The 25,575-nt window shown below is 50.7% G+C and overlaps 1 protein-coding gene across 2 annotated transcripts in view; it reads left to right on the top strand.

The window, feature by feature from the left end:
• alk (ALK receptor tyrosine kinase) overlaps positions 1 to 25,575 on the top strand; it is a 254,508-nt gene that overhangs the window by 199,778 nt on the left and 29,155 nt on the right. The window contains exons 5-11 of one of the 2 annotated variants that reach the window (XM_069199140.1): positions 1,183 to 1,328; positions 10,605 to 10,736; positions 15,159 to 15,296; positions 15,642 to 15,727; positions 16,882 to 17,051; positions 17,674 to 17,768; positions 21,635 to 21,772. In XM_069199140.1, the coding sequence (XP_069055241.1) occupies positions 1,183 to 1,328; positions 10,605 to 10,736; positions 15,159 to 15,296; positions 15,642 to 15,727; positions 16,882 to 17,051; positions 17,674 to 17,768; positions 21,635 to 21,772 (905 nt within the window). The remainder of the gene's footprint in view (positions 1 to 1,182; positions 1,329 to 10,604; positions 10,737 to 15,158; positions 15,297 to 15,641; positions 15,728 to 16,881; positions 17,052 to 17,673; positions 17,769 to 21,634; positions 21,773 to 25,575) is intronic. The other variant, XM_069199141.1, reaches the window with a different exon arrangement.

Raw genomic sequence — 25,575 nt, forward strand, 5'->3', positions numbered from 1 at the left:
GGAATCAGAACAACCAAATATATTTCTGGGTTTCAAGGACAGTCCCACACTAACAGACTGTAGGAACTGAGTCTCTTTAGTCTTGAACAGAGAAGACTGTGAGGAGACTGATACAAGTATTAAGGGACTGTCCTAAAGTCAACCCACCAAGTGGAAACCAGGGCACAAGTGGAAACTATGTGGAACTGCATGAAAACATGAGACGCTTATTTACACAAAGGGATGTGGGAGTGTGTAACAAGCTTATTTTATGGAGTTTGTAATGGAAGTTCGGGAGGGCTGACAACAGCCATGTTCAATCAGACTCTGAAGTCAGTAATTAGCAATCACTCCAGTGGTTCAGTCAGCCAGTGGTTCAGTCAGCCAGTGGCTCAGTCAGCCAGTGGCTCAGTCAGTCAGTGGTTCAGACAGTCAGTGGCTCAGTCAGCCAGTGGTTCAGTCAGTCAGTGACTCAGTCAGTCAGCAGCTCAGTCAGCCAGTGGCTCACTCAGTCAGTGGTTCAGACAGTCAGTGGCTCAGTCAGCCAGTGGTTCAGTCAGTCATTGGCTCCATCAGCCAGTGGTCCAGTCAGTCAGTGGTCCGGTCAGTCAGTGACTCAGTCAGTCAGCAGCTCAGTCCGCCAGTGGCTCAGTCAGTGGTGTCGTGATGTCTTCAGTGTGTGTGCTGGGATAGACACTTCTCACACGAGCGAGACACATTGCTCTTTCCCGCTGACTGAAGTGAGATAACAGTAAAATTGACAGGTCCGAGAGAGAGGGAAGAGAGCGAGATTGGAAGAGGAGGGCAGAGCTACGGAATATGTCAGATGGATTGGAAGAGAGGGCTTATCAGGGCTAGCGAAGGGTGGGGGGAGAGGGCCATTGGTCTGCAGCCTGAATCCAGTAATGAAATTAGGAAGTACATTCAGGCAGCACCCAGACGGGGTGGAAGAGAGTGCAGGCAGTGCGCTGGCAGCCAGACACAAGGGCACAGAGAGGAGCACAGCCATCCAGAGACAAAGACAGGATTCTTCCCGTGCAGGGGCGACCCAATGCCAAAGACAGCGGGCCCAGCCCGGGTCACGGAGCCCGGGTCCGAGGTGCCGCCCCCGGGGCTGAGCAGCTCCTCCGGGGGGCCCTGTGGGCGTGCTGCCCGGTGCGGCGCTCTGCTCCTCACCCTCCTCGTCTTGTCTCTCCTGGGCAGCTGGGCGCTGGTGCGGCTGGCTCTGGGTCTCTCGTGGGCGCCCTTCCGCATCTCGGCCGAGTACAGTGGGCACGGCGGGCATGGCGGACAAGCAGACCGGGACACAGCTGCACTGGACCCTCGCTTCTTCACCAACTGCACCTCCGGTAAGGCACGGGTTCGAGAGTCTGCAGCGATACAGGGGAACAGGGCTTATTATTATTATTATTATTGGTGGTGGTGGTTATCTTACGATTTTTGTGGTCGTTTTTGTGATCAAGTAGTTGTACATCAATAATAGTGATGTTGGTGATGAGGATGGTGTTGATTGTTGACCTGATTTTCATTGTGAGTAAAAATATTTACAGAATATTGGAAAAATAGGCTCTTGGGCAGCAAAGCAAGTAAGCAGTGAAGTTAATGAGACGTTTGAGGAAGTAATGTTGTCATCATCATTTATTTAATCATCTGTTAAATCAAAAGGTGATTTTTAAGGTATTTCACCACATTGCTACAAATAATGAAAATATCATAAATTGCACTATTACAGACATACTATATTAGTCAGAGTGTAATAACTACTGATCATCAGAATGTATACTAATACCTAATGAGAGAGTGATGAGAGGAGATCAAGTCTTTTCATGGAGAGGAGACTCAGTGAGTCTTCAGAGAGAGGAGACTCAGTGTGTTGTTGGAGAGAGGAGACTCAGTGAGTCCTCAGAGAGGAGATCCAGTGTGTTGTGGGAGAGAGGAGACTCATGAGTCTTCAGAGAGAGGAGATCCAGTGTGTTGTGGGAGAGAGGAGATTCATGAGCCTTCAGAGAGAGGAGACTCAGTGTGTTGTGGGAGACAGGAGACTCAGTGTGTTGTGGGAGAGAGGAGACTCATGAGTCTTCAGAGAGAGCTAGCATGGACAGGGAAAATCACTGTAAATTTGCACAGACAGGGAGTGCATAGTTAGTCCATTGTGGACTAATTCATGCTTTTCTTGTTCTATGAGCTTATATCGGATATACAGTACACACTATATAACTTTAGAGTAATTGAACTGCAGTGTAAAAATAACTGAAAAAGAAAGCTTTTTACATGTTGAACACAGTTAAAAATTGCATTTTGGACAATGGTAGTCTTCAGCTGTTTAAAAATAATATAAAGATGTGATATGATATAAAAATGTTATACAGTATATACGTATAGAAAGATCAAGTCTTTGTTCCTTGTGAGTAAAACCCCAGTTCATTGACAACAGCAGGAGAAGTCATTGAGGGAGAAGATGGCTTTGCTGACTGATCGGACGTCTATGCTTAGAGTCACAGAGAGGGAAGAAGAAGGAGGTTAATCTCCTCTTGAGTGCCGGTTTAGCTGTTGATCGCCTCATCACCCAGTGAGACAGTGACAGGAGTGGTGTTCACAGAATTGAGCCTCCCCTGAGCAACCCAGGAGGTTACTAACACACAGCACCTACTGATCCCTTCCTGTGCTGCTTTCAAACAATGGAACTTGCCTTATAATTTATAACTCTTGCACTGTCAAGAACCATTTATGTTAAATGTAATTAAAGGGATATAGATACAGCACACGAACAGAGAGCTGCCAGGAGTGTCAGACAAATAAGCACAAATAAGCACAAATAAGCACAAATAACTCCCTGAACAAGAATGACTGGTGGATTTTAGGTATTTCTGATTGATCTTATAAAAAATTCATTAAAAGTATTCAAAAACAATTTAACTCTTAATTTGACTGTTACTCCTGTGTTTCAGTGAGCTGTATACATATTATTAATTCGACTGTTCGTCCAGTGTTATAGTGAGCTGTATAAATTGTATTGAAGGGGAACTCCAACTCTATTTTTACAGTATATCTGTGGGTTAGAAGGAATCAGCACTGATGAGTGCATTTAAAACCACAATAAAAGTCCAACTTACTCATAGTGTGTAAAACCCCCCAATTTACATCACAAAATAGACTAAATTTCCAGGTATTTGTGGCACCATTTTCTGAGATTGAGAACAAGGCATCAAAACGTCCACCTATGCGTTGCGGTCCCGTTACTTTGTAAACAAGCAGGCTTGTGAATACTGTACGTCTCTTGTAACCCAATAGAAATATTCTTCTTGACTTCGAAACGGTTTTCCCAACAAATACAACTTACTTAACAGCTCTGCGTGCAGGAACATTTCTGCTGTGCATATTTGCTGCACAAGCAGTACTTATTCACTCGTTCATCGCGTTACATTAGTCAATATGGTGACTAGAGAGCAGGGAGGGCGGCATCACATCACAACTCTTGCAAACTCTCTCGTTCTCTCCTGTGGCAAGTCCAGCAGCTGCAATTGCACAAAGTTCACGATTTTGTGCTCAATTCAGAATTGGTGATTGTTGTCTATCCTGGCAATGGATTTATTTCGTCACCGAGATTTGATAAACCGGTCTGAGAAACTGGGACTGCAGTTCCCCTTGAATTGGAAACTGGGAGCTGCCTTCACTTTCATCGGAGGATCTGAGTGAACAGGCTTGCTGTGCTGGGTCCTAACTCCAGGCATTGCTAAAGCACAGCGCCGAGCTCTGCCATTGGCCCCCTGCTGCCATAGATCGCCGAGACCGGTGAAGAGCTTCTGTCTTCCTGCTGCAGGGCAGATGGCAGGTGGTCTCTTGGTGAGATCAGAGCTCGGGGCTGGCCACCATGACGTGACCATTCGGAACGAGCTTCCCTGGACATGGTGCACAAGGGCAGCCCCAGAGTCACCAGTCCGTGGGTCCTTCATATAAATATTAATAATTGACTGTGTAAATATGATAAATGTCACTGTCACCAATACCACAGAAAACTGGGCTTTAGAATTCAGCACCTTCTGAATGGCAAGAAACCTGCTCCTACCCAAGCATGGAGGGTATCCTGTTTTCTGTTGGCCTCTGCACCGTCATGAATTCACAGCATCTGTCCACCGCCACCACACTCACCTCCCTCTTCCAATACACTTACATTTCACCCATTTCCCCAAACTGCATTAGAGCCCCAGGAAAGCCTTGTTCTGTAAGAAGTTTCCATCCCATTAACAACGTGCACATGTCCGTGATGTGGATACTTGATCTTGCGGATCTTTTCAAAGCTCGCATCAAGGCAGAAGCTCCAGGAATTGTCCCACTGGATGGTGGGATGGGAATGAGCCATGCTGTTTCAAGGGAATGACCTGGATCTTGTGTCAGGAGGCTGGAGTCTCTTCCAGGCAGTGTGGGCTCCTGCTGTCACTTTCACACAGAACCAGGGAACACTTCTGTAGTTTAACAATAACAATATAGGATACAGTATACAGTTAAAAGGTCTAGTAATGGCTCATTTAGAATATTGTGTACAGGTCTCGTGATGATGTTATAGAAAGATGGTGCTTTTCTGGAATCAGTCAAAAGAAGAGCAACTTAATACATCCTGGGGCTCAAAGGGCTGTCCTACACTGACTGGCTGAAGGAACTGAGTCTAAAGAGACTCTTGAACAGAGAAGACTGTAAGGAGACTGATACAGGTATTAAGGGACTGTCCTACACTGACAGGCTGAAGGAACTGAGTCTCTTCAGTCTTGAACAGAGAAGACTGTGAGGAGACCTAATACAGGTATTAAGGGGCTGTCCTACACTGACAGGCTGAAGGAACTGTGTCCTCTGATCCTGTGTCTAAGGAGCAGCACCGCATGCTCGAAGCCTGAGAGTGACCAGGAACAAATCCCAGCAGGGAGAGTTGTACTCGTCACACTTGGACCTGTCAGAGACCAGCTTCCTCTTTCTGTCTGTTTTGGAATCGCCAGTTCCTTCCTTGAGGGACTCATGAAAAGTTGAAAGGTCTCAGTGAGAAATATACATTTACGCATATGAGCATTAATCCCCACATGATTTATGGGTATTAACGAACTCTCCATCCAGTCCCAACGGTACAGGAGATTAAACAGTCTTGCTACTTGTCGTTTCACCTTTTACTCATATTAAGTCAAAGCTAGCAGCTCTGTCCCCTGTAGAGCGGTGATTGGACAAACAGTTGATTAGTATGCGTACTCACGATGCATCACTGTTCTTAACCCTGGGTTTATCTTCTAACCCCTACACCTACATACACCGGCTCTGACCTCCTTGTTTAAAACTGGATGAACGCTTCGGTCAAGCTGCCAGTTTCAGAAGACTGCAGTGCTGCTTGCTGGGCTGTGCCTGCAAAGGCTGGTACATTGGCCCTTCCTCTCAGGATGCTGAGCCACACACACTTATCTTTAATTGATCCCAGCCCCTCGGCTGTTTAACAAACAAGTTGTGAAAATTCGTTGTCTCCTTAAGTATTCAAACTCTATTTGTCAAAGCGTTTCCTGGGAGCCTTGCATTACATTTGCTTTAATAACGCTGAGAAACTCCTCCTTGGCCTTTGGATCCGCGCTGCATGTTAATGCTGCTCTATAAGTAAATTACTGTGAGATCAGCCTCCAAATCCCAGCTGAGGGCGAGGCGCTGCAAGTCAAGAAGGAGAAACTCCTGCTTCTCTGTTTAAAAACGATCGCTTTTCATACAACGTACGCCCAGGCACTGGAAAGCACGGCCCGATTTTCGTTTTCATGAAACGGACACGGCCGCCCAGAACTTCCAGTCCGGGGGGGAAATCTGCTGCTCGGCTGTACTGACCAGAGTGTCCGGAGACTCGTCTGTCCGGCTGGGTTCCCCCGCGCCAGGCAGGGCCCTGATTGGGGTGACACTGGCACTACGGGGGTAGTTTGTGAGCGGAACGCACTCTGAAGTCTCCGGAAGGACAGGGAGTGATTTACAGGGAAATGTGCTGCTTATCAGCATTCCCTGCCTCTCTGTGACGGCTGCAGGACTCAAATCGCACTGCGTCCCTCCTTTCCTCTTGTCTCCCTGGGGATCCGCTGTGCTTTAATATCCCGCGTTCGGTTCAATAACAGGTTCCAATAACAATCTGTAGCTCAGCGGCTTCAGCTCCCCAAAGCTGGATCTGCTAATGAATAAGATCAGAGCCTAGAGCTCGTTAATGTTGGATGAAAAAGCTTACAGAAAATCAATGTGCACGTTTGTGGAAAAGATATACCTGATCAAAAGCACAAGCACACATAGCTGTAATGAAAAGCGATGTGCCTTTCTCAGCCTGTGAAAAAAAAAATTCTCCGCACTGATTTAGGACAGAAATTGGAAAACTCATGATTTCAGGTGTGCAGTTCTTGTGAGGTGAGGAGTGTAGAAACGCAGTCCTGCTGGTCACTCCTGGCCCTGGTGAGCTGTGAGCTGAGGAGTGTAGAAACACAGTCCTGCTGGTCACTCCAGGCCCTGGTGAGCTGTGAGGTGAGGAGTGTAGAAACACAGTCCTGCTGGTCACTCCAGGCCCTGGTGAGCTGTGAGCTGAGGAGTGTAGAAACACAGTCCTGCTGGTCACTCCAGGCCCTGGTGAGCTGTGAGCTGAGGAGTGTAGAAACACAGTCCTGCTGGTCACTCCAGGCCCTGGTGAGCTGTGAGCTGAGGAGTGTAGAAACACAGTCCTGCTGGTCACTCCAGGCCCTGGTGAGCTGTGAGCTGAGGAGTGTAGAAACAGTCTGTCCCTGGTGAGCTGTGAGCTGAGGAGTGTAGAAACAGTCTGTCCCTGGTGAGCTGTGAGCTGAGGAGTGTAGAAACAGTCTGTCCCTGGTGAGCTGTGAGCTGTGAGCTGAGGAGTGTAGAAACAGTCTGTCCCTGGTGAGCTTTGAGCTGTGAGCTGAGGAGTGTAGAAACACAGTCTGGCCCTGGTGAGCCGTGAGTCCTGGTGAGCTGCAATCTGATCTACATGGGCTACCTCTCCTCGGAACAGGAGACTGATTTGTGCTACACACACCTCTCAGCTGCTGCAGCGTGCAGTAACACAGCCCTGCTGGGCCCTCCTGCAGAGACTCAGTGAGCCCTGTCATATTAATCCAGACTATGGCTGAGAGAGTTTAAGATGTGTGATCTGCTGGGGCATCTGTCGTTGCCTTGCGGGCTCTCCTGCACAGCTCTGCTCCTGCAAAGTGACAGAGATGGATGGGTGAGGGCTGTTCGCGCTCATTTGGGTATTGTTTTTCAGGCTTAATTGAATTTTTCAACAACAGGTTTTCTGTCCTGGCCAGATCCCAGGGAATCCAGGGGCGCTGACTGTGCTCGTCAGCCCTGGCCCTGTCAACAATGCCTTCAGCCCTGTTGCTCCTGCTGAAGGGGACAGTTCGAATCAATGTCTCCTTTTATTGCAGGTTGATTCATTCGGGGGATCTATACCCTGACTGGGGAGCTCTAGGGCAGCTCACAGCTGGCTGAAATTAATGTGTTAGAGTGTGGGACAAGCTGCCCAGCAATGCTGTTGAAGGGAATACACTGGCTTCTTTCAAGAAACAACTGGATGAGATCTGACAATCAGGACAGGAGGCACCTCTTTACACAAAGAGTGGGGGGGGGAGCGGTGGAACAAGCTGCCCTGCCGTGGTATTAAAGCTGATAACCTGGTTTCTTTCAAGAAATGACCGAATGGCCACCTCTCGTTTTTTTTTACTTTTCTTATGCTCCTATCATGCATTCCAAGGGCCTTATTAACAGCATCTTTTAGTATAAAAGTCCCCCTGAGGTGGGGGCAAACACAGCTGCCACCAAAATGCCAAGCAAGGTAAAGACACCGTCCCAGAATCCATTTTCACCCAGTCGCGTCACTAGTTCCAGGTATTGTGCTGGATTTGCTGGTTTGCAGGCACGAGCGGCACGCTGCCGATCGCTGCTTCGGGGATCGCTGTTACCCTGCCCTGGAGCGCACAGAGCCAGCCTGCACCGAAAACAATAACGACAGTAACGGCAGTTTAACAGCGCCTCGCTCATTTCTCCACACTCCGGAGCCCCGCGGTGCACGGCGCTGGGCCTGGCCAGACTCCTCCTGGCAGCGCTCCTCTAGTGTCAAGAAGTGTAGGAAGGGCTGTTAACAGTGTTGTTGCTCCTTACCGCTGTATTGTGCAGAGCAGCGCAGACAGGAACATTAATTAAAGCCGTTATTACATGAGTCAATGCTTCTCGCTCACGTTATGCAAATATGGCTGCAATCTGGCAGGCCTGAATTAAAGAGCTGGGGAGGTGCACGTGCGCGGTGAGTTATTGTTTCTGGAGTCGTTAGCGAAGTGTTAACACGGAGATAAATTGGCACTTCCCCGAGGCCATTGATCACCGAGTACAGCAGGTAGCGCCCCTGCCAGCGCTTCTGCAGATGGCAGTCCGCGCGGTGCTGCACAAACAGGGAAGGTCCAGGCTGCGGGAGAAATCCAAAGTGCGCATTCGGACAGCAGTCGTCACGGGAAGAGTGCAAACAGGCCAGTACACGCAGAAACCTGAGTGTGCACTTCCACGTCTAGGGGATCTGTGCTCCCAAAATGCAGAGGAATTTTTCCTTAGTGTTCGTTGCCTAAATTAGGAATCCCACAGTTTCACAGTGTCCGAGACACAGACCAGGAATCCCACAGTTTCACAGTCTCCGAGACACAGACCAGCAATCCCACAGTTTCACAGTCTCCGAGACACAGACCAGGAATCCCACAGTTTCACAGTGTCCATGACGAAGACCAGGAATCCCACAGTTTCACAGTCTCCGAGACACAGACCAGGAATCCCACAGTTTCACAGTCTCCGAGACACAGACCAGGAATCCCACAGTTTCACAGTGCCCGTGACGAAGACCAGGAATCCCACAGTTTCACAGTCTCCGAGACACAGACCAGGAATCCCACAGTTTCACAGTCTCCGAGACACAGACCAGGAATCCCACAGTTTCACAGTGCCCGTGACGAAGACCAGGAATCCCACAGTTTCACAGTCTCCGAGACACAGACCAGGAATCCCACAGTTTCACAGTCTCCGAGACACAGACCAGGAATCCCACAGTTTCACAGTGCCCGTGACGAAGACCAGGAATCCCACAGTTTCACAGTCTCCGAGACACAGACCAGGAATCCCACAGTTTCACAGTGTCCGTGACGCAGACCAGGAATCCCACAGTTTCACAGTCTCCGTGACGAAGACCAGGAATCCCACAGTTTCACAGTCTCCGAGACACAGACCAGGAATCCCACAGTTTCACGGTCTCCGAGACACAGACCAGCAATCCCACAGTTTCACAGTCTCCGAGACACAGACCAGGAATCCCACAGTTTCACGGTCTCCGAGACACAGACCAGGAATCCCACAGTTTCACAGTCTCCGTGACGAAGACCAGGAATCCCACAGTTTCACAGTGCCCGTGACGAAGACCAGGAATCCCACAGTTTCACAGTCTCCGAGACGCAGACCAGGAGTCTCACAGTTTCACAGTCTCCGTGACGAAGACCAGGAATCCCACAGTTTCACAGTCTCCGAGACACAGACCAGGAATCCCACAGTTTCACAGTCTCCGAGACACAGACCAGGAATCCCACAGTTTCACAGTCTCCGAGACACAGACCAGGAATCCCACAGTTTCACAGTCTCCGAGACACAGACCAGGAATCCCACAGTTTCACAGTCTCCGTGACGAAGACCAGGAATCCCACAGTTTCACAGTGCCCGTGACGAAGACCAGGAATCCCACAGTTTCAATCCATTTTTCTTTCAAATTAATTATCTGTTTACTTCTGTTTGCTTTTTCCTTTAAATGTGTGGATGAAAGCTGTGTGTATAACCCATGTTAATTGCTGCTTCAAACTATCAGTACTGCAAGCTTTTGAGAAACTCGCAGTGAGATCTGCAGGGTGTGAACTCTTCTGCCAGTGTCAGAACAAACACTCTCCTCAGCTGAGCTCTGCTGGCGTGGTGCCGTTTGCAAAGCTCTGAGAGCCCACTGGTTGTCTTGCATGACGTTCCTCTGCTCACAGTGCTGTGCAGGCACACCACCCACTCCAGACTCAAGAGTTACCCAGGGAGCCTGCCCGTTCTCTCCTGCAAGCTGGAACTGAGTCTACCTGGGCAATTAAATCAAGGCTTGTTTCTACAAATCTAATACACCAACATCCAGACACGTGCTGCAGCCTCAGAGCTGGGATTAAAAAGTCAGATCTTCTTCTGGATTAGGCCACTGTCTGAGCCATCATAGAGCTCACACTGTGTTTTGTTACCACTCCCTACAGCAAGGTGTTTGTTTTTATGTACCTTCTTCCCAGCCATTCTCTGAGCACAGTATGATCCCACTGTTACCTCCTGTGTGTATCAGCAAGTCTGTCACAGACTCCGCAAAGAACCCCACTCACAGGGAGCAGAGGAACGTCCAAGCAGGGTTCCAAAAATCCACTGTGCAATAAAAATCAAGAAATATTTTTAGTGTTCAAAGGCTTCACTGGAAAGGGAGGTAAGGTGCTTGCGCGCGTTTCCTTCTGGTTCAAGCTCCTAGTGATGTTCAGTTGTTCTCCTGCCCTGATGGTGATGCTGTCTCCTGGTACTTGCAGCCTCGCCCCCCAGCCCACGGATCACCCTGCAGGGCCGGTACCGCTGCAGGTCCGGGCCCGACATCAGCCTGGGCCAGATGTGCGACTTCCAGACTGACTGCCCGCATGGAGACGACGAGGGAGAAATGTGCCGTGAGTATCCCGCGCTCCAGACAACTGCCCATACAGTACACCCAGGTCTTTACAGCAGGGCTGGCAGGGGTGTCACAGGGGGCACTCATGCTCTTAGACCCAGGTCTTTACAGCAGGGCTGGCAGGGGTGTCACAGGGGGGACTCCTGCTCTTAGACCCAGGTCTTTACAGCAGGGCTGGCAGGGGTGTCACAGGGGGGACTCCTGCTCTTAGACCCAGGTCTTTACAGCAGGGCTGGCAGGGGTGTCACAGGGGGGACTCCTGCTCTTAGACCCAGGTCTTTTCAGCAGGGCTGGCAGGGGTGTCACAGGGGGGACTCCTGCTCTTAGACCCAGGTCTTTTCAGCAGGGCTGGCAGGGGTGTCACAGGGGGGATTTTGACCGTTGTTATTGAATAATAATGCACTATTTCGACGAGCGTGATTTTGAGCAGGTATGTCAGTGGGCGCCACGAGTGTGTAACCCTGGGTGTTGGCTCGTGTGTGCTGGCCGAGCCGCAGAGCTCAGGGCTGTGGAAGAGAGTGCTGAGAAGTGTCAGTATATCCCGCTGTGGGACAGTCCAGCCACGTCCCGGGCGCCAGGGGACAAGCCCCCCGTTGGAACAGCCTGCACCGCCCACAGCTTCCTGTTCCTTCGATCATCACGCTGGGACAGATTTCTACTCTCTTGAGGGACACCCGTCTCTCGGCCTGGGCCGTTGTTCGGCTGTGCCCGCCTCTGCTGTCTTGAGCTGCTCCGCCCCTGGCCAGAGCAAGAGCAGTGTTCCTCCGTGTCCCTGGCCCTCTCTCTGTGAGTCCCGCGCAGATCGTACACCGGTCTCTCCTCGCCACAGATCCTGCGGCGGGAGAAATTTTCATCTGTACCGCGCGCCGGCGTCTTAATGTCGCATTATTAAAAACTGAATCTTCCCGACCGGCGTTCCCAGCTAAATGAGACGGATTCGGTCATGGATCAGTGACTCGGCCGGCGCAGTTGATGGGATTGAGTCTGGGGATTTATGAAACAGGGCTGAAGCATATTTGACTCACAGTTTAACAAATATGTCAAATTAGCGATTTAGAAACCGAAGGCTGTCTTCTGCAGCATGCTCGACAAAGCGGCCCCTCTGAAGTCGGCGCTGTTGAATTGAATGTCGTTAGATAGGGAGCTTAATCCTTCGCTAAGAAGGAGCACAGAATTTCTTATGCAAAGAGCTTAGCCAAATAATTATTTAAAAGCCATCTGCTGGGACACAGAGGAAGACATTTGATTAATTGCATCAGTGCAAAGGGAGGCTTTAACTGACCCTTCACAGCGACATAATATATTCCGATCCTGCAAGTCTAAGCTATGTGACTTTTTAATAAGGATAATGCATTTCCTCCCAGCTGATGAATGGAGAAGAGTTGTAGCTCCACTGCCCCCCACAGGGCTGGAGGACATATGGCAGGACAGGTGAAAGGGGAAATCTCCCGCCAAAAATGTACTTGGCTTTCTGGGTTCAAACAAGACTTGTCTTGCAGATGTGTCAGCATGGCTCTCATGTCCTGAAATTCAGAGCTCTTGACCCCATCCCTGGACTCATACCCCCATGTCCCGCCTCCAGTCCCAGCCTGTCCCCAGGCCTCACCCCTAAACTCAGCCCATTCTCAGGGCCCTCCCCTGAACCTAACCCTGCCCCCTGGCCTCACCCCTGAACTCAACCCAACCTCAGGCCCATCCCCTGAACCCAACCCTGTCCCCTGGCCTCACCCCTGAACTCAACCCAACCTCAGGCCCATCCACTGAACCCAACCCCTCCCCTTGGCCCACCCCATAACTCAACCCAACCTCAGGCCCATCCCCTGAACCCAACCCTGTCCCCTGGCCCACCCCTGAACTCAGCCCAACCTCAGGCCCATCCCCTGAACCCAACCCCACCCCCTGGCCTCACCCCTGAACTCAAGCCAACCTCAGGCCCATCCCCTGAACCCAACCCCGCCCCCTGGCCCACCCCTGAACTCAGCCCCTCCCCCAAGCGCACCTTTGGCCCCAGCCCTTCTCCAGGCCCCTCCCCTGGAACCAGTCCCACCCAGGCCCCTCCTGCTCCATGTGCTGAGATGGATGACTGCAGATCACAGTGGGCAAATGAAGTGGCCAACGTTAGAGCTGAGCCCCTGTCTCTGTAGTGAAACAAGACGTTTCCATGCAGTTCTGCAGCGTTCAGAAATAAATTTACCACGACAGCCCTCTGGAGAGCCAAGGTGCTTCCATTCACTCAGCTCTGAAGCGCAGACATGTCTGAGTGCTTTTTATACCTTCAACACAGCATGAACAAGCTCTCACAGTCTGTCACCATAAATGTCACGAAAGAGCCTACTTGGCATGAATATACTGTACTCTATATAAAAACCCTTCACACAGAATGCAGATTCAATTGATTGTCCAGCTGCTCAGAAAATGTCACACATCCTACAGGTTTGCATGGCATTTCTCACAGCTGCAAAGAGCTCTGCCTGTTTCCTTACACATGATGTGTTATCCTAATTAAGACCAATTCAACTCTGCATCAGGCTCACCTCACATTAGTTGGACACTCTGGGTGTCTCAAGTGGAGATCCACCTGTCGTGACCAGTGACGTTAACAAGGGTTTTTAGGATGCACAGACTCAAATTGAAGAGGTGGATCGACAAGCTTCGACAACAAAGCGGTATCACAACAACAACATGAATCTTCATCCTGGTGATACATGGTTTCCCTCTACGCATGTAGGATAGTGGTTAGAGCTGAGGCACTGGGAGAGAGAGGGAGGCAGTGTGGGCTAGTGGTTAGAGCTGAGGCACTGGGGGAGAGAGAGGGGCAGTGTGGGCTAGTGGTTAGAGCTGAGGCACTGGGAGAGAGAGAGAGGCAGTGTGGGCTAGTGGTTAGAGCTGAGGCACTGGGAGAGAGAGAGAGGCAGTGTGGGCTAGTGGTTAGAGCTGAGGAACTGGGGGAGAGAGGGAGGCAGTGTGGGCTAGTGGTTAGAGCTGAGGCACTGGGAGAGAGAGGGAGAGGCAGTGTGGGCTAGTGGTTAGAGCTGAGGCACTGGGAGAGAGAGAGAGGCAGTGTGGGCTGGTGGTTAGAGCTGAGGCACTGGGAGAGAGAGAGAGGCAGTGTGGGCTAGTGGTTAGAGCTGAGGCACTGGGAGAGAGAGGGAGGCAGTGTGGGCTAGTGGTTAGAGCTGAGGCACTGGGAGAGAGAGGGAGAGGCAGTGTGGGCTAGTGGTTAGAGCTGAGGCACTGGGAGAGAGAGGGAGGCAGTGTGGGCTAGTGGTTAGAGCTGAGGCACTGGGAGAGAGAGGGAGGCAGTGTGGGCTAGTGGTTAGAGCTGAGGCACTGGGAGAGAGAGAGAGAGGCAGTGTGGGCTAGTGGTTAGAGCTGAGGCACTGGGAGAGAGAGAGAGGCAGTGTGGGCTAGTGGTTAGAGCTGAGGCACTGGGAGAGAGAGGGAGGCAGTGTGGGCTAGTGGTTAGAGCTGAGGCACTGGGAGAGAGAGGGAGAGGCAGTGTGGGCTAGTGGTTAGATCTGAGGCACTGGGAGAGAGAGGGAGGCAGTGTGGGCTAGTGGTTAGAGCTGAGGCACTGGGAGAGAGAGGGAGGCAGTGTGGGCTAGTGGTTAGAGCTGAGGCACTGGGAGAGAGAGGGAGGCAGTGTGGGCTAGTGGTTAGAGCTGAGGCACTGGGAGAGAGAGAGGGAGGCAGTGTTGGCTAGTGGTTAGAGCTGAGGCACTGGGCGAGAGAGAGGGAGGCAGTGTGGGCTAGTGGTTAGAGCTGAGGCACTGGGAGAGAGAGGGAGGCAGTGTGGGCTAGTGGTGAGAGCTGAGGCACTGGGAGAGAGAGAGAGAGGCAGTGTGGGCTAGTGGTTAGAGCTGAGGCACTGGGAGAGAGAGAGAGGCAGTGTGGGCTAGTGGTGAGAGCTGAGGCACTGGGAGAGAGAGAGGGAGAGGCAGTGTGGGCTAGTTGTGAGAGCTGAGGCACTGGGAGAGAGGGAGAGAGGCAGTGTGGGCTAGTGGTGAGAGCTGAGGCACTGGGAGAGAGAGAGGGAGAGGCAGTGTGGGCTAGTGGTGAGAGCTGAGGCACTGGGAGAGAGGGAGAGAGGCAGTGTGGGCTAGTGGTGAGAGCTGAGGCACTGGGAGAGAGAGAGAGGCAGTGTGGGCTAGTGGTTAGAGCTGAGGCACTGGGAGAGAGAGAGAGGCAGTGTGGGCTAGTGGTTAGAGCTGAGGCACTGGGAGAGAGAGAGAGAGAGAGAGGCAGTGTGGGCTAGTGGTTAGAGCTGAGGCACTGGGAGAGAGAGAGGGAGAGGCAGTGTGGGCTAGTGGTGAGAGCTGAGGCACTGGGAGAGAGGGAGAGAGGCAGTGTGGGCTAGTGGTTAGAGCTGAGGCACTGGGAGAGAGTGGCTTAACCCTCTTTTTTGTTTCCCTTTTTCCAGGACAATTCCACCCTGGAAGCTACTGCTCTTTTGAAGAAGGGGATTGTGGGTGGCAGACTACATCTCTGAGTGACGTCTCCTGGGTTGTCCTCAAGTCACAGCCAGGGGGCGCCACTGATAGCTGTGCATCCACACAAGGTGAGCACAGATTGCAGTACTATTCAGAAAATACCGCTGCGACAGACCGCTGAGCTCCAGGCGGAGGGCTGTGACGTCGCTCCAGAATCCAGATCTGAATTTGTTGTTTAACACGCGACTGTCTCTTCGTTCTTGAGAGCGATGAAGTGGTGGTCAGGAAATGCATGAGCTGCAGACACCTCTGCTGATGTTACGCCCCCCAAAGCTCAGATTTCAGCTGGCCCCCTTCAGTACTCTCTGCCAGCCACACGCCTCGCATGCCCAGAGCCTGGCCTGGAGGCGTGTGCTTGCGGAGTGGAAGAAGGCCCCTTGCTGTGCTAACGTGGTGGTCTCGGTCTGCCGCAGGCGCGGTGCTGGTTCTGCACGGCGGAGAGGCCGCGGAGCTCCGGAGCCCGCTCTTCCCCCCGCCGCTCCGGAACGCCCCCTGCCAGGTGAGAGCGGGACTGCGTCCGATGTCACTGAGGGTCCCGGGATGCCGCACGAGGGAGCAGGGACACGGGGCTGCTGACATTCGAAAATGGGGCTGAGGGGGGTGATGGAGACGTCACCTGCCATTGCACCTGCAGTGGACACGCCCACGGGAAATTGTTCTGTGTGTGGGCTGGTGCTGGTGTCAGGGACAGCAAACCCTGTGCAAAAAGACCTCAGGCTAAGACCTCTAGCGTCCCCTCACATTAAGGCAGATTTGCACCAACTATTGATGCTTAAAGAACACAATAGCGCTGTCCTTCAGTGGGTGTTGAGCCAGCTGGTAGTTGGCCCGTCAGCAGCTGGCGTTTTTTTAAAGTTTCTCCAGTTCAGGTGCTGTCGCAGAGGGTCCGAGGTGCTCCGCCAGCCCCTCACTGGACCCTCAAGCAACGCGGGCCTGTGTCGGTCACAACCTGTCTCATGTCTTGGGGTTCCCAGGGTCCCACAAGCAGTGTATCTTCCACATCTGCCCCTGCGTCCCTGAGAGAGGAACAGGGGCTCCATCATCTGGAGAAGCCAGAGCTCATACAGGCAGAACCATCGTTGGTGCGAGTCGGTCTCATGCGCTGGCTTAGCCTCAGTGGACGTCCGAATTAGACTTTGCCGTTTCCTCTGCTCACCTAGTTTGTCGGTGGTTAACGTGTTGCTGCTGTGTGCAGCCGAGAGAGCAGAAATGTGCATCAGACGTGAGGAGAATACGTCTGTCTCATCGTGGAGGCCCTGATTACACCTATACAAGCGCTGCCTGGCAGCCTGAGAGCTGTACCACAGCGGCACACATTCTGACCCCTGACCCCGTGACTGGAGTGCAGGTGGAGGTCAGCGCAGGGCTCGGCGAGGTTACGACCGGGGTCTTGACCAGCAGTGAAGAGGGAGGCTAATCTGATCTCACCCTTGACCCCCGTGAGGGACCTTGAAAAGTCTAAAACATACTTTCAGGATAGAGTTCTCGCCCGCCTCCGTCTGCGCGCTGGTGTCCTGCGGGAGGAGAAATCTAGGGCTGGCGCTGAATTTAAATGAAAGAGCTCGGCAGGCTGTACCTCCGCTGCCCCCAGCCTGGCCACGCTGAATCCCCTGGCTCCCGCCGGGAGCCCTGACAGCTCTGTGTGCCCTGCAGGTGCGGTTCCGGCTGTGTCAAAGAGGGCACCAGCAGAGGGCGCTGTCGCTGTGGGTGGTGGAGAACGGCACGGGGCTGGAAGAGAAGCAGAGAGTGTGGCAGTCGGGGGGCAGCACCCAGGGGTGGGGCTGGAGCCTTGTCTCCCTCCCCCTGTACGGAGTGACAGACTGGTAAGACCAATCAGAGCGCTGCACAGGAGGAAACGGTACCCGCTGTTTCAAGAGAACCCTGATTTAAGCCTGGATGCTTAAAATACAGGCAAATACAGGCCTGGGAGTCTGGGAGTTGAACTGCTGTCTTTAACAAGACACAATCAGTTCTTAAATGAACACTACAACCCATAAATAAACAGTGCCACCCATGCTTGGCGTTTCAAAGTGTGTCATCCAATTCGGCATGCAAGTCCTTCTCCGGCCTGGTCCTCAGAGTGCTGTCTGAGTGCTTCTGAAAGCAGCCTCCGGTGCCGTAATTCAGGACTGCAGAGACAAGTGACAGGGAGGTTGAGAAACACCGTCTGCTTCAGACCAGGAATGGGAGAACGGGGCACGCATGCACAGACACAAGCAGCAGATGGCACGGGGTGCACCTCCACCTTTCACTTTCTGGCCATTCAGGCAGTGCTGGGTGTTGTCCGAGGTCACCCTGTGTGGAGACACTGCGCGAGCTGGGGACTGACAGAATCAGCCTCTGTTCAGCCCAGCCAGTGGCTCAGAGTCCTCTGGGTTACCCTGAGGCTTAGAGTCTGCTTGTGCCAGGGTGCCGTGCTGGTGAGGATTTCCTGTGTCTCGGCAGGTTCTGGCTGCAGTTCAGTGCTGACAGAGGAGACGGGTTTGGACCTGCGATCACCGTGGACAACATCTCTCTCAGCCCAGAATGCTTCTTGGCCTGTAAGCACCCACAACTCCCTACACTGCACATTCTCTAAAGGCACATTGACAACCCCCTGGCACAGCATTCACTGACACTCACTGGCAACCCCAGAGCACACTAACATTAACACTAACATCCAGCTTCAGGGAACAGCTCTCATCGACGACAGTCTCACTGGCAGCGCCTGGGCACAGTTCTCACTGGTGAAAGGCTCACTGACAGCGCCTGGGCACAGTTCTCACTGACGACAGGCTCACTGTCAGTGCCTGGCCACAGTTCTCACTGACAACAGGCTCACTGACAGCACCTGGGCACAATTCTCACTGACGACAGGCTCACTGTCAGCGCCTGTGCACAGTTCTCACTGACGACAGATTCACTATCAGAGCGCCTGTGCACAGTTCTCACTGGTGACAGGCTCACTATCAGAGTGCATGGGCACAGTTCTCATTGGTGACAGGCTCACTGTCAGAGCGCCTGGGCACAGTTCTCACTGGTGACAGGCTCACTATCAGATCGCCTGGGCACAGTTCTCACTGACTAGTATTAAGGGACTGTCCTTCACTAAGGCTGTAGGAACTGAGTCTCTTCATTCTTGAACAGAGAAGACTGTGAGGAGACTGATACAAGTATTAAGGGACTGGCCTGCACTGACAGACTGAAGGAACTGAGTCTCTTCAGTCTTGAACAGATAAGACTGTGAGGAGACCGATACAAGTATTAAGGGACTGTCCTACACTGACAGACTGAAGGAACTGAGTCTCTTCAGATTTGAACAGAGAAGACTGTGAGGAGACTGATACAAGTATTAGGGGACTGTCCTACACTGACAGGCTGAAGGAGCTGAGTCTGTTTAGTCTTGAACATTTAAAACTGAAAACAAGAGGCATTTCTTTACACAAAGGGTGTTAGGAGCACGGAACAAGCTTTCCAGCATGTTGTTGAAGCTGATACCCTCATTTCTTACAGCAGCTGGATCAAAGCCTCAGATCAATTAACTACCAGCTACCTAAGATGGACAGATCTTGTTTCAGTCTTCTCTCATTGATAAACATTCATATGATCTTAGATTTGTGAAAGTGAGCTTAATCTTGCCAGTCTGGGTCCATGTGGGGCTTTTTGCTCCTTTGTGTTTTAGCGGAATCCGTTTGCAGTTACTAGCTTGTAGCAGCTCATTAGGAAACTGAGGGCCATCCTCCTCGCTTCCCTGCACTTTGCTGGATGCTCCACAGAAGAGGCCCTGCAGGTGCAGAAGAGCCCCGCTGCTCCACATAAGAGCTCCATAGATGGGGAAGATGAGTTTTCTCCCCTGTTGAGGAACTGACAATTACAGCAAGATATACTGTAGCTCCACTGTAGTGCTGCCCAGAGACTCACATCGGTGAATATCATTAGAGGCCCAGCTGACTAACCCATTCACATCACTTGTTTTACAGCCCAAAATGAGCACCAGGGGAATTTAGCTGCAGATCTCTCCCTTGAGCACTCTCGATTTCCTTTCAGGGTTTGAAAGAGCCGGTCTGTCTGTTTTTTTCAGCAGAAAATAGATGGCAATGATGCTCCTGAACAATTTATTGCATTGGCTCCCGAACATATAGAGCACAGTGATGACCAACATCATCAGAAGGTCAAACAACAGTTGTGCTGAAAAACATACCCCAGAGGGTACTGACTCTACTGCCTCTGTCTCTGATTCGCATTCACACTGCCTCTGATTCTACTGACATCTTCTCCGATTCCACTGATATTGTATGTGACTCCACCCCACAGAGAGCAGTACAGTCAGTGACTCTGCCCACAGAGAGAGGTACAGTCTGTGACTCTGCCCACAGAGAGGTACAGTCAGTGACTCTGCCCTCAGAGAGCGGTACAGTCAGTGACTCTGCCCACAGAGAGAGGTACAGTCAGTGACTCTGCCCACAGAAAGAGCTAGTCTGTGATTCTGCCCACATAGAGCAGTACAGTCAGTGACTCTGCCCACAGAGAGCAGTTCAGTCAGTGACTCTGCCCACAGAGAGAGCTACAGTCTGTGACTCTGCCCACAGAGAGAGGTACAGTCTGTGACTCTGCCCACAGAGAGCTACAGTCTGTGACTCTGCCCACAGAGAGCTACAGTCAGTGACTCTGCCCACAGAGAGAGGTACAGTCAGTGACTCTGCCCACAGAAAGAGCTAGTCTGTGATTCTGCCCACATAGAGCAGTACAGTCAGTGATTCTGCCCACAGAGAGGTACAGTCAGTGACTCTGCCCACAGAGAGGTACAGTCAGTGACTCTGCCCACAGAGAGCAGTACAGTCAGTGACTCGGCCCACAGAGAGCAGTACAGTCAGTGACTCTGCCCACAGAGAGGTACAGTCAGTGACTCTGCCCACAGAGAGCAGTACAGTCAGTGACTCTGCCCACAGAGAGGTACAGTCTGTGACTCTGCCCACAGAGAGCAGTACAGTCAGTGACTCTGCCCACAGAGAGCAGTACAGTCTGTGACTCTGCCCACAGAGAGAGGTACAGTCTGTGACTGGGCCCACAGAGAGCAGTACAGTCAGTGACTCTGCCCACAGAGAGGTACAGTCAGTGACTCGGCCCACAGAGGGCAGTACAGTCTGTGATTCTGCCCACAGAGAGCAGTACAGTCAGTGACTCTGCCCACAGAGAGCAGTACAGTCAGTGACTCTGCCCACAGAGAGAGGCACAGTCTACAACTCAGTACTGAAACAGTTGAGAAGGTTAGAAGCAGAACATACCCAATGCCAGGTGGTGGTGCAAACCTGTAACCCCAGCAGAGCTTTCCCCTGAGGTCCGCCGTTACAGAGGAGAAATTCCGACTCCCAGGTCACCTTCCAGCTCACTTTTACATTCCTGAGTTCTGCAATCAAATCCACATGGAACTGTGTGTTGAAATGTCATAGTGTGTGTCTTTCTGCCTTGAAAAGAGTAGCTATGTAGTCACATACTGTAGATCCAGCATGCAGAGGCTAGTGAGGGGCACCTCTCTTCCCGCAGGAATGTAACAGTTGTGAAAGCACAGGCGGGTAGCTGCGTCAGCACCCATTGACTGCGAAGGAACAAGCAAAGGTTTCTTCCATGCTGAAAAGAGAAGAAAGGCAACACAATGTTTCATCTGTGGAGCCTTCTTCAGGTGACACACCCAAAGAAGGCTCCACAGCCGAAAAGTTGTGTAGCCTTCTTCTCTTTTCAGCGTGGAATAAAGCTATTATTGTACTTGTTCTGTTGTAAAAGGACTGTCTGCTCAGGTTGCAGGTTTGTGCACGAGAGGTGGCAGCAGAGCGCGATGCTCTCAGCACTCAGACATCTGTACGCACAGCTGGAGCTCACCGGCACGCGTTGATTAATGTTCTGTTTGCAATCAATGCGAATTTACATCCTCAGCGTTAATGGTGTTTATCAGCAGCCTGGCAGCTCTGTGGACTGTCTCCTTTCAGGCAGGGCACTGTGTGATTTGCTGATGCTACAGAAAAACAGGCAACACTTCACATTCTGCCCCTAATTACTCTGCGATTAAAATGCAATTACTCCAGATTTCCACACTATCGCCTGTACTTTAAACTTGCTTCAGATTCAGTTCCATACCTGCGGTTTCCAAATCCATCCATGTCTCTTTGTCCTTTTCAGAATTCTCATCCTATTAAGCTGTGCAGTGTGCAGAGTAGGACTTCGCCACAGCACGATAGCTTTGCAGATAGATTAAATCACAGGGATTTAAAATGGATTGCAGTTATAGTCACAACAAATAAAAATCCCAAAGTCATCTTCTCTTCTGGTTGTTACAAGGGGTAGAATGTGTGACACCCACGCCCCGGAGGAAACCTCTGGGGAGCCCTGCTAGTTCTTACTTTTTTGTATCTTTCTCCTTGCCCTCTCTTAGCCAATGGAGACCTTCCACCCCAGGTCACCCCGGTGACGGTCGCCACGGTGCCTCCAGAAGTGACCAATGAGCACTTGATGATCGATCCGCCAGAAGAGCCTGTGTCTGACCCTGGTAAGACCCCAGCCAGGAACCCAGGTACAGCTGTCATGTCGCAATGTGCCAACAATGTGTCAACAGGTTGCTGCTGGAAGAGGTGTTAGTGGGGCCAGCAGGGGGCGCTCACCCTGCGGTCCATGTGGGTCCTAATACCCCAGTATAGTGACGGGGACACTATACTGTAAACAGGCACCGTCCTTCGGATGAGACGTAAAACCGAGGTCCTGACTCTCTTTGGTCATTAAAAATCCCAGGGCGTCTCTCGAAAATAGTAGGGGTGTAACCCCGGCGTCCTGGCCTAATTTCCCATTGGCCCTTACCAGTCATGGCCTCCTAATAATCCCCCTCTATGAACTGGCTACATTACTCTGCTCTCCTCCCCACTGAGAGCTGGTGTGTGGTGAGCGTTCTGGCGCACTATGGCTGCCGTCGCATCATCCAGGCGGGGCTGCACACTGCTGGTGGTGCTGGAGGGGATCCCCATTACCTGTAAAGCGCTTTGAGTGGAGTGTCCAGAAAAGCGCTATATAAGTGTAAGCAATTATTATTATTATTATTATTATTATTATTATTATTATTATTATTATTATTAACATGCCTCAGCCCTGTGGCTTTAAAGTGCTGCTTTACCCTCTGTGTTTTTAGCTGCACACTCCCCTTAAACCAGCGCTGCCTGGCTCAGATCCTGAAGTATCTCCCAGTTTACAGAACTGGTCAAATTACATAACAAATGTAATAAATGAATATATTGGAAACTCAAACAGTCCAACCAGAGGATGAAATCACCAGTTCCTTCAGAAACACTCTTTAACTTCCTGCTGAATCACCATACTGGAGCCCTCATTCAGTAGGTACACTCTCACTTCTACACTAGACTATGAGACGTGTTGGAGAAGTTTTTATCCCTCCCCTTAAAAGACGGTCAGGAGTCCGTCTCAGCAGTTAAAAGATGTTTTTATTTCATGTGCATAGGAGATGCTAAGTGTATTTTTCTCAAAGTCATTAAAATAGAACAGTCCTTAAATATTTTTCTGTTTTCCATCACGCTTCCCTGTGCTTACAAGATCGGCAGTGTACACACATCTTCCTACTGTACCTCCCTATTTGTTAAAGATAACTTCTATGAATACAATTGGTTACCAAGGTTCATATTACGCATTCCTATATAGCAGTATAGAATTACATAGTAGCGCTCGTGTCCATCATTCTTCCAGTCCAGTTCAAACCAGTTCTAAATGTCCACCTTATTGGACATTATTGCATCTTCTGCAGTGTGTAGAAAGTTCACAGAGACCCTCTCAACACAGGTTACAAACGAAAGGAGGCCATTCAGCTCCTCTTAACATTTAGTAACCAGAACAGGGTGTCCAGTCCTGGAGGGTCAGTGTGTCTGCAGGGTGTCCAGTCTTGGTCCTGGAGGGTCAGTGTGTCTGCAGGGTGTCCAGTCCTGGTCCTGGAGGGTCAGTGTATCTGCAGGGTGTCCAGTCCTGGAGGGTCAGTGTATCTGCAGGGTGTCCAGTCCTGGTCCTGCAGGGTCAGTGTGTCTGTAGGGTGTCCAGTCCTGGTCCTGGAGGGTCAGTGTGTCTGCAGGGTGTCCAGTCCTGGTCCTGCAGGGTCAGTGTGTCTGCAGGGTGTCCAGTCCTGGAGGGTCAGTGTGTCTGCAGGGTGTCCAGTCCTGGTCCTGCAGGGTCAGTGTGTCTGCAGGGTGTCCAGTTCTCCAGGGTCAGTTTGTCTGCAAGTTTTCTAGGTCTGTATAAAAAGGAACATCTAGAAAGCTGGAAAAGTTGCCTAATTGGTGTGACCTTGGTCAAAAATTGATTGAGTTGATTGAGCTCATTAAGAGCTGAACTGGAATGGTAACACACAGAAACACTGGCCCTCCGAGAGAAGAACATTGATCTGAGAATCCCATCTAGTTAAATAAACAACAGAAGAAAAAATGTCACTGTTATTTTATCACAAGGCTAAAGCAGTTTAAAGCAGATCAATTCACATTTAATAAGCCAATATGCTGGTGAAACGAAATATTTGTTTCTCTTATTTGTCCTGCCAGCAGACACTGAACCTCTTCTACTTGAACAAGAACTTTGCAGACAGCTAAAGCTTTATTAGTAAATGTCAGCCGCATGCCAATAGAAAACCTTTTGGAAAATATCATTTATTTTGAGCCCAAGAGCTTTATGTTCAGATTTTTGTTCAGCTGTGCCTGCTGCACACTCTTTCTTCTCTCGAAATGCAGGATGCAGCAGTCTGTGACGATCAACACAATTTCCCTTGTGTTCGTTTGACGTTCTGCCTGATTAAACTGCAACAAATTCCATTGCTGATCATGACATGTGTTGATTACAGGGTCTGGCTGATGTGTTAATTGGAACTGCTCTAATATGTAAACAAAATAACACTTTTTTTCTGAAGCAACACTGAAACACGAACCAGAGCACAGGTGAAAACTGTGTGAAAGTGTATTTCACACAGAGATGCAATTCTTTACACAAAGAGCTGTAGGAGCAGGGACCAACTGTGCACCCATGTTGTTGAAGCCTATACCCCGGATTCCTTAAAGAAACAACTGCATGAGATCCTAGGATCAATTAACTACTAACTACCAAGTAGGCGTTTATAAGAATTTGGGCTTGTTACCATTCTTATGTTTGAATTATGCAAACAGCTCATTTGCTTTTTTGTTCCTCAGTTTAGAATAACTTTATAAAATAAAATTGAAAATTCATCCAGCTTCACTGGGGAACAGATGTCCATTGTCCTCGTGCAGTCTTGGTCCCTGTGTCTTACTTGCCCTGTCCTCCAACAAGCTGAGGGCTCCAGTCCACTGTACTGGAATTCGCTTACTCAACAGCATGCTGGCCACACAGCTGGAGGTATAGACTCTTCTATGGGCTGCTTTTGTGCACAGCCGATAGCAGGTCATATATTTTTGCAAGAACCTCTTGAATTGTAAATGACTTTGTTTCATGTATGGTTATTGCTGTAGCTCTGGGAGGCAGAGTTTGTGTTGCTTGGGTGTTATCGGAGACCTGCTGTGAGAGTTGGATTACTTTTTAATAAGAGTGGTGACGGTAACTGCAATGATGACAGAGTGATGGAGGAGGAGGACGAACCAGGAGATGAAGGGAGAGCGTGAGAAGGAAGAGGAAGAAGAGACAGGATCATGAGGAGTGCACTTCCTCTCACGACAGGAAATGGGAACGTGAGGAGATGAGGAGTGCACTTCCTCTCCTGACAGGAAACGGGAACGTGAGGAGATGAGGAGTGCACTTCCTCTCCTGACAGGAAACAGGAACGTGAGGAGATGAGGAGTGCACTTCCTCTCCTGACAGGAAACGGGAAAAGGAGGAGATGAGGAACACACTTCCTCTCCTGACAGGAAACGGGAACGTGAGGAGATGAGGAGTGCACTTCCTCTCCTGAAAGGAAACAGGAATGTGAGAAGAAGAGGCGTGCACTTCCTCTCCTGACAGGAAATGGGAACAGGAGGAGCTGAGGAGTGCACTACCTCTCCTGACAGGAAAGAGGAACAGAGGAGATGAGGAGTCCACTTCCTCTCATGACAGAAAATGGGAGCGTGAGGAGATGAGGAGTGCATTTCCTCTCCTGACAGGAAATGGGAATGTGAGGAGATGAGGATTGCACTTCCTCTCCTGACAGGAAATAGAGGTTTGAATCTCCACACTCCTCTCCCATTAGGAAATAATAAATGAATGTTTTGGATGCTGGTTCAGAAAGTGTCAGGGCAGAGAAAGGAGCTGCGTTAGGACAGCCAGTGAGGGTCGAGACTTCTGCCTCTAACAGCTTGTTGCTCTTAGACACTACTACTCCCTGAGCAC

The sequence above is a fragment of the Lepisosteus oculatus genome, chromosome 2 (assembly GCF_040954835.1).
Source record: "Lepisosteus oculatus isolate fLepOcu1 chromosome 2, fLepOcu1.hap2, whole genome shotgun sequence".
Lineage (NCBI taxonomy): Eukaryota > Metazoa > Chordata > Actinopteri > Semionotiformes > Lepisosteidae > Lepisosteus > Lepisosteus oculatus.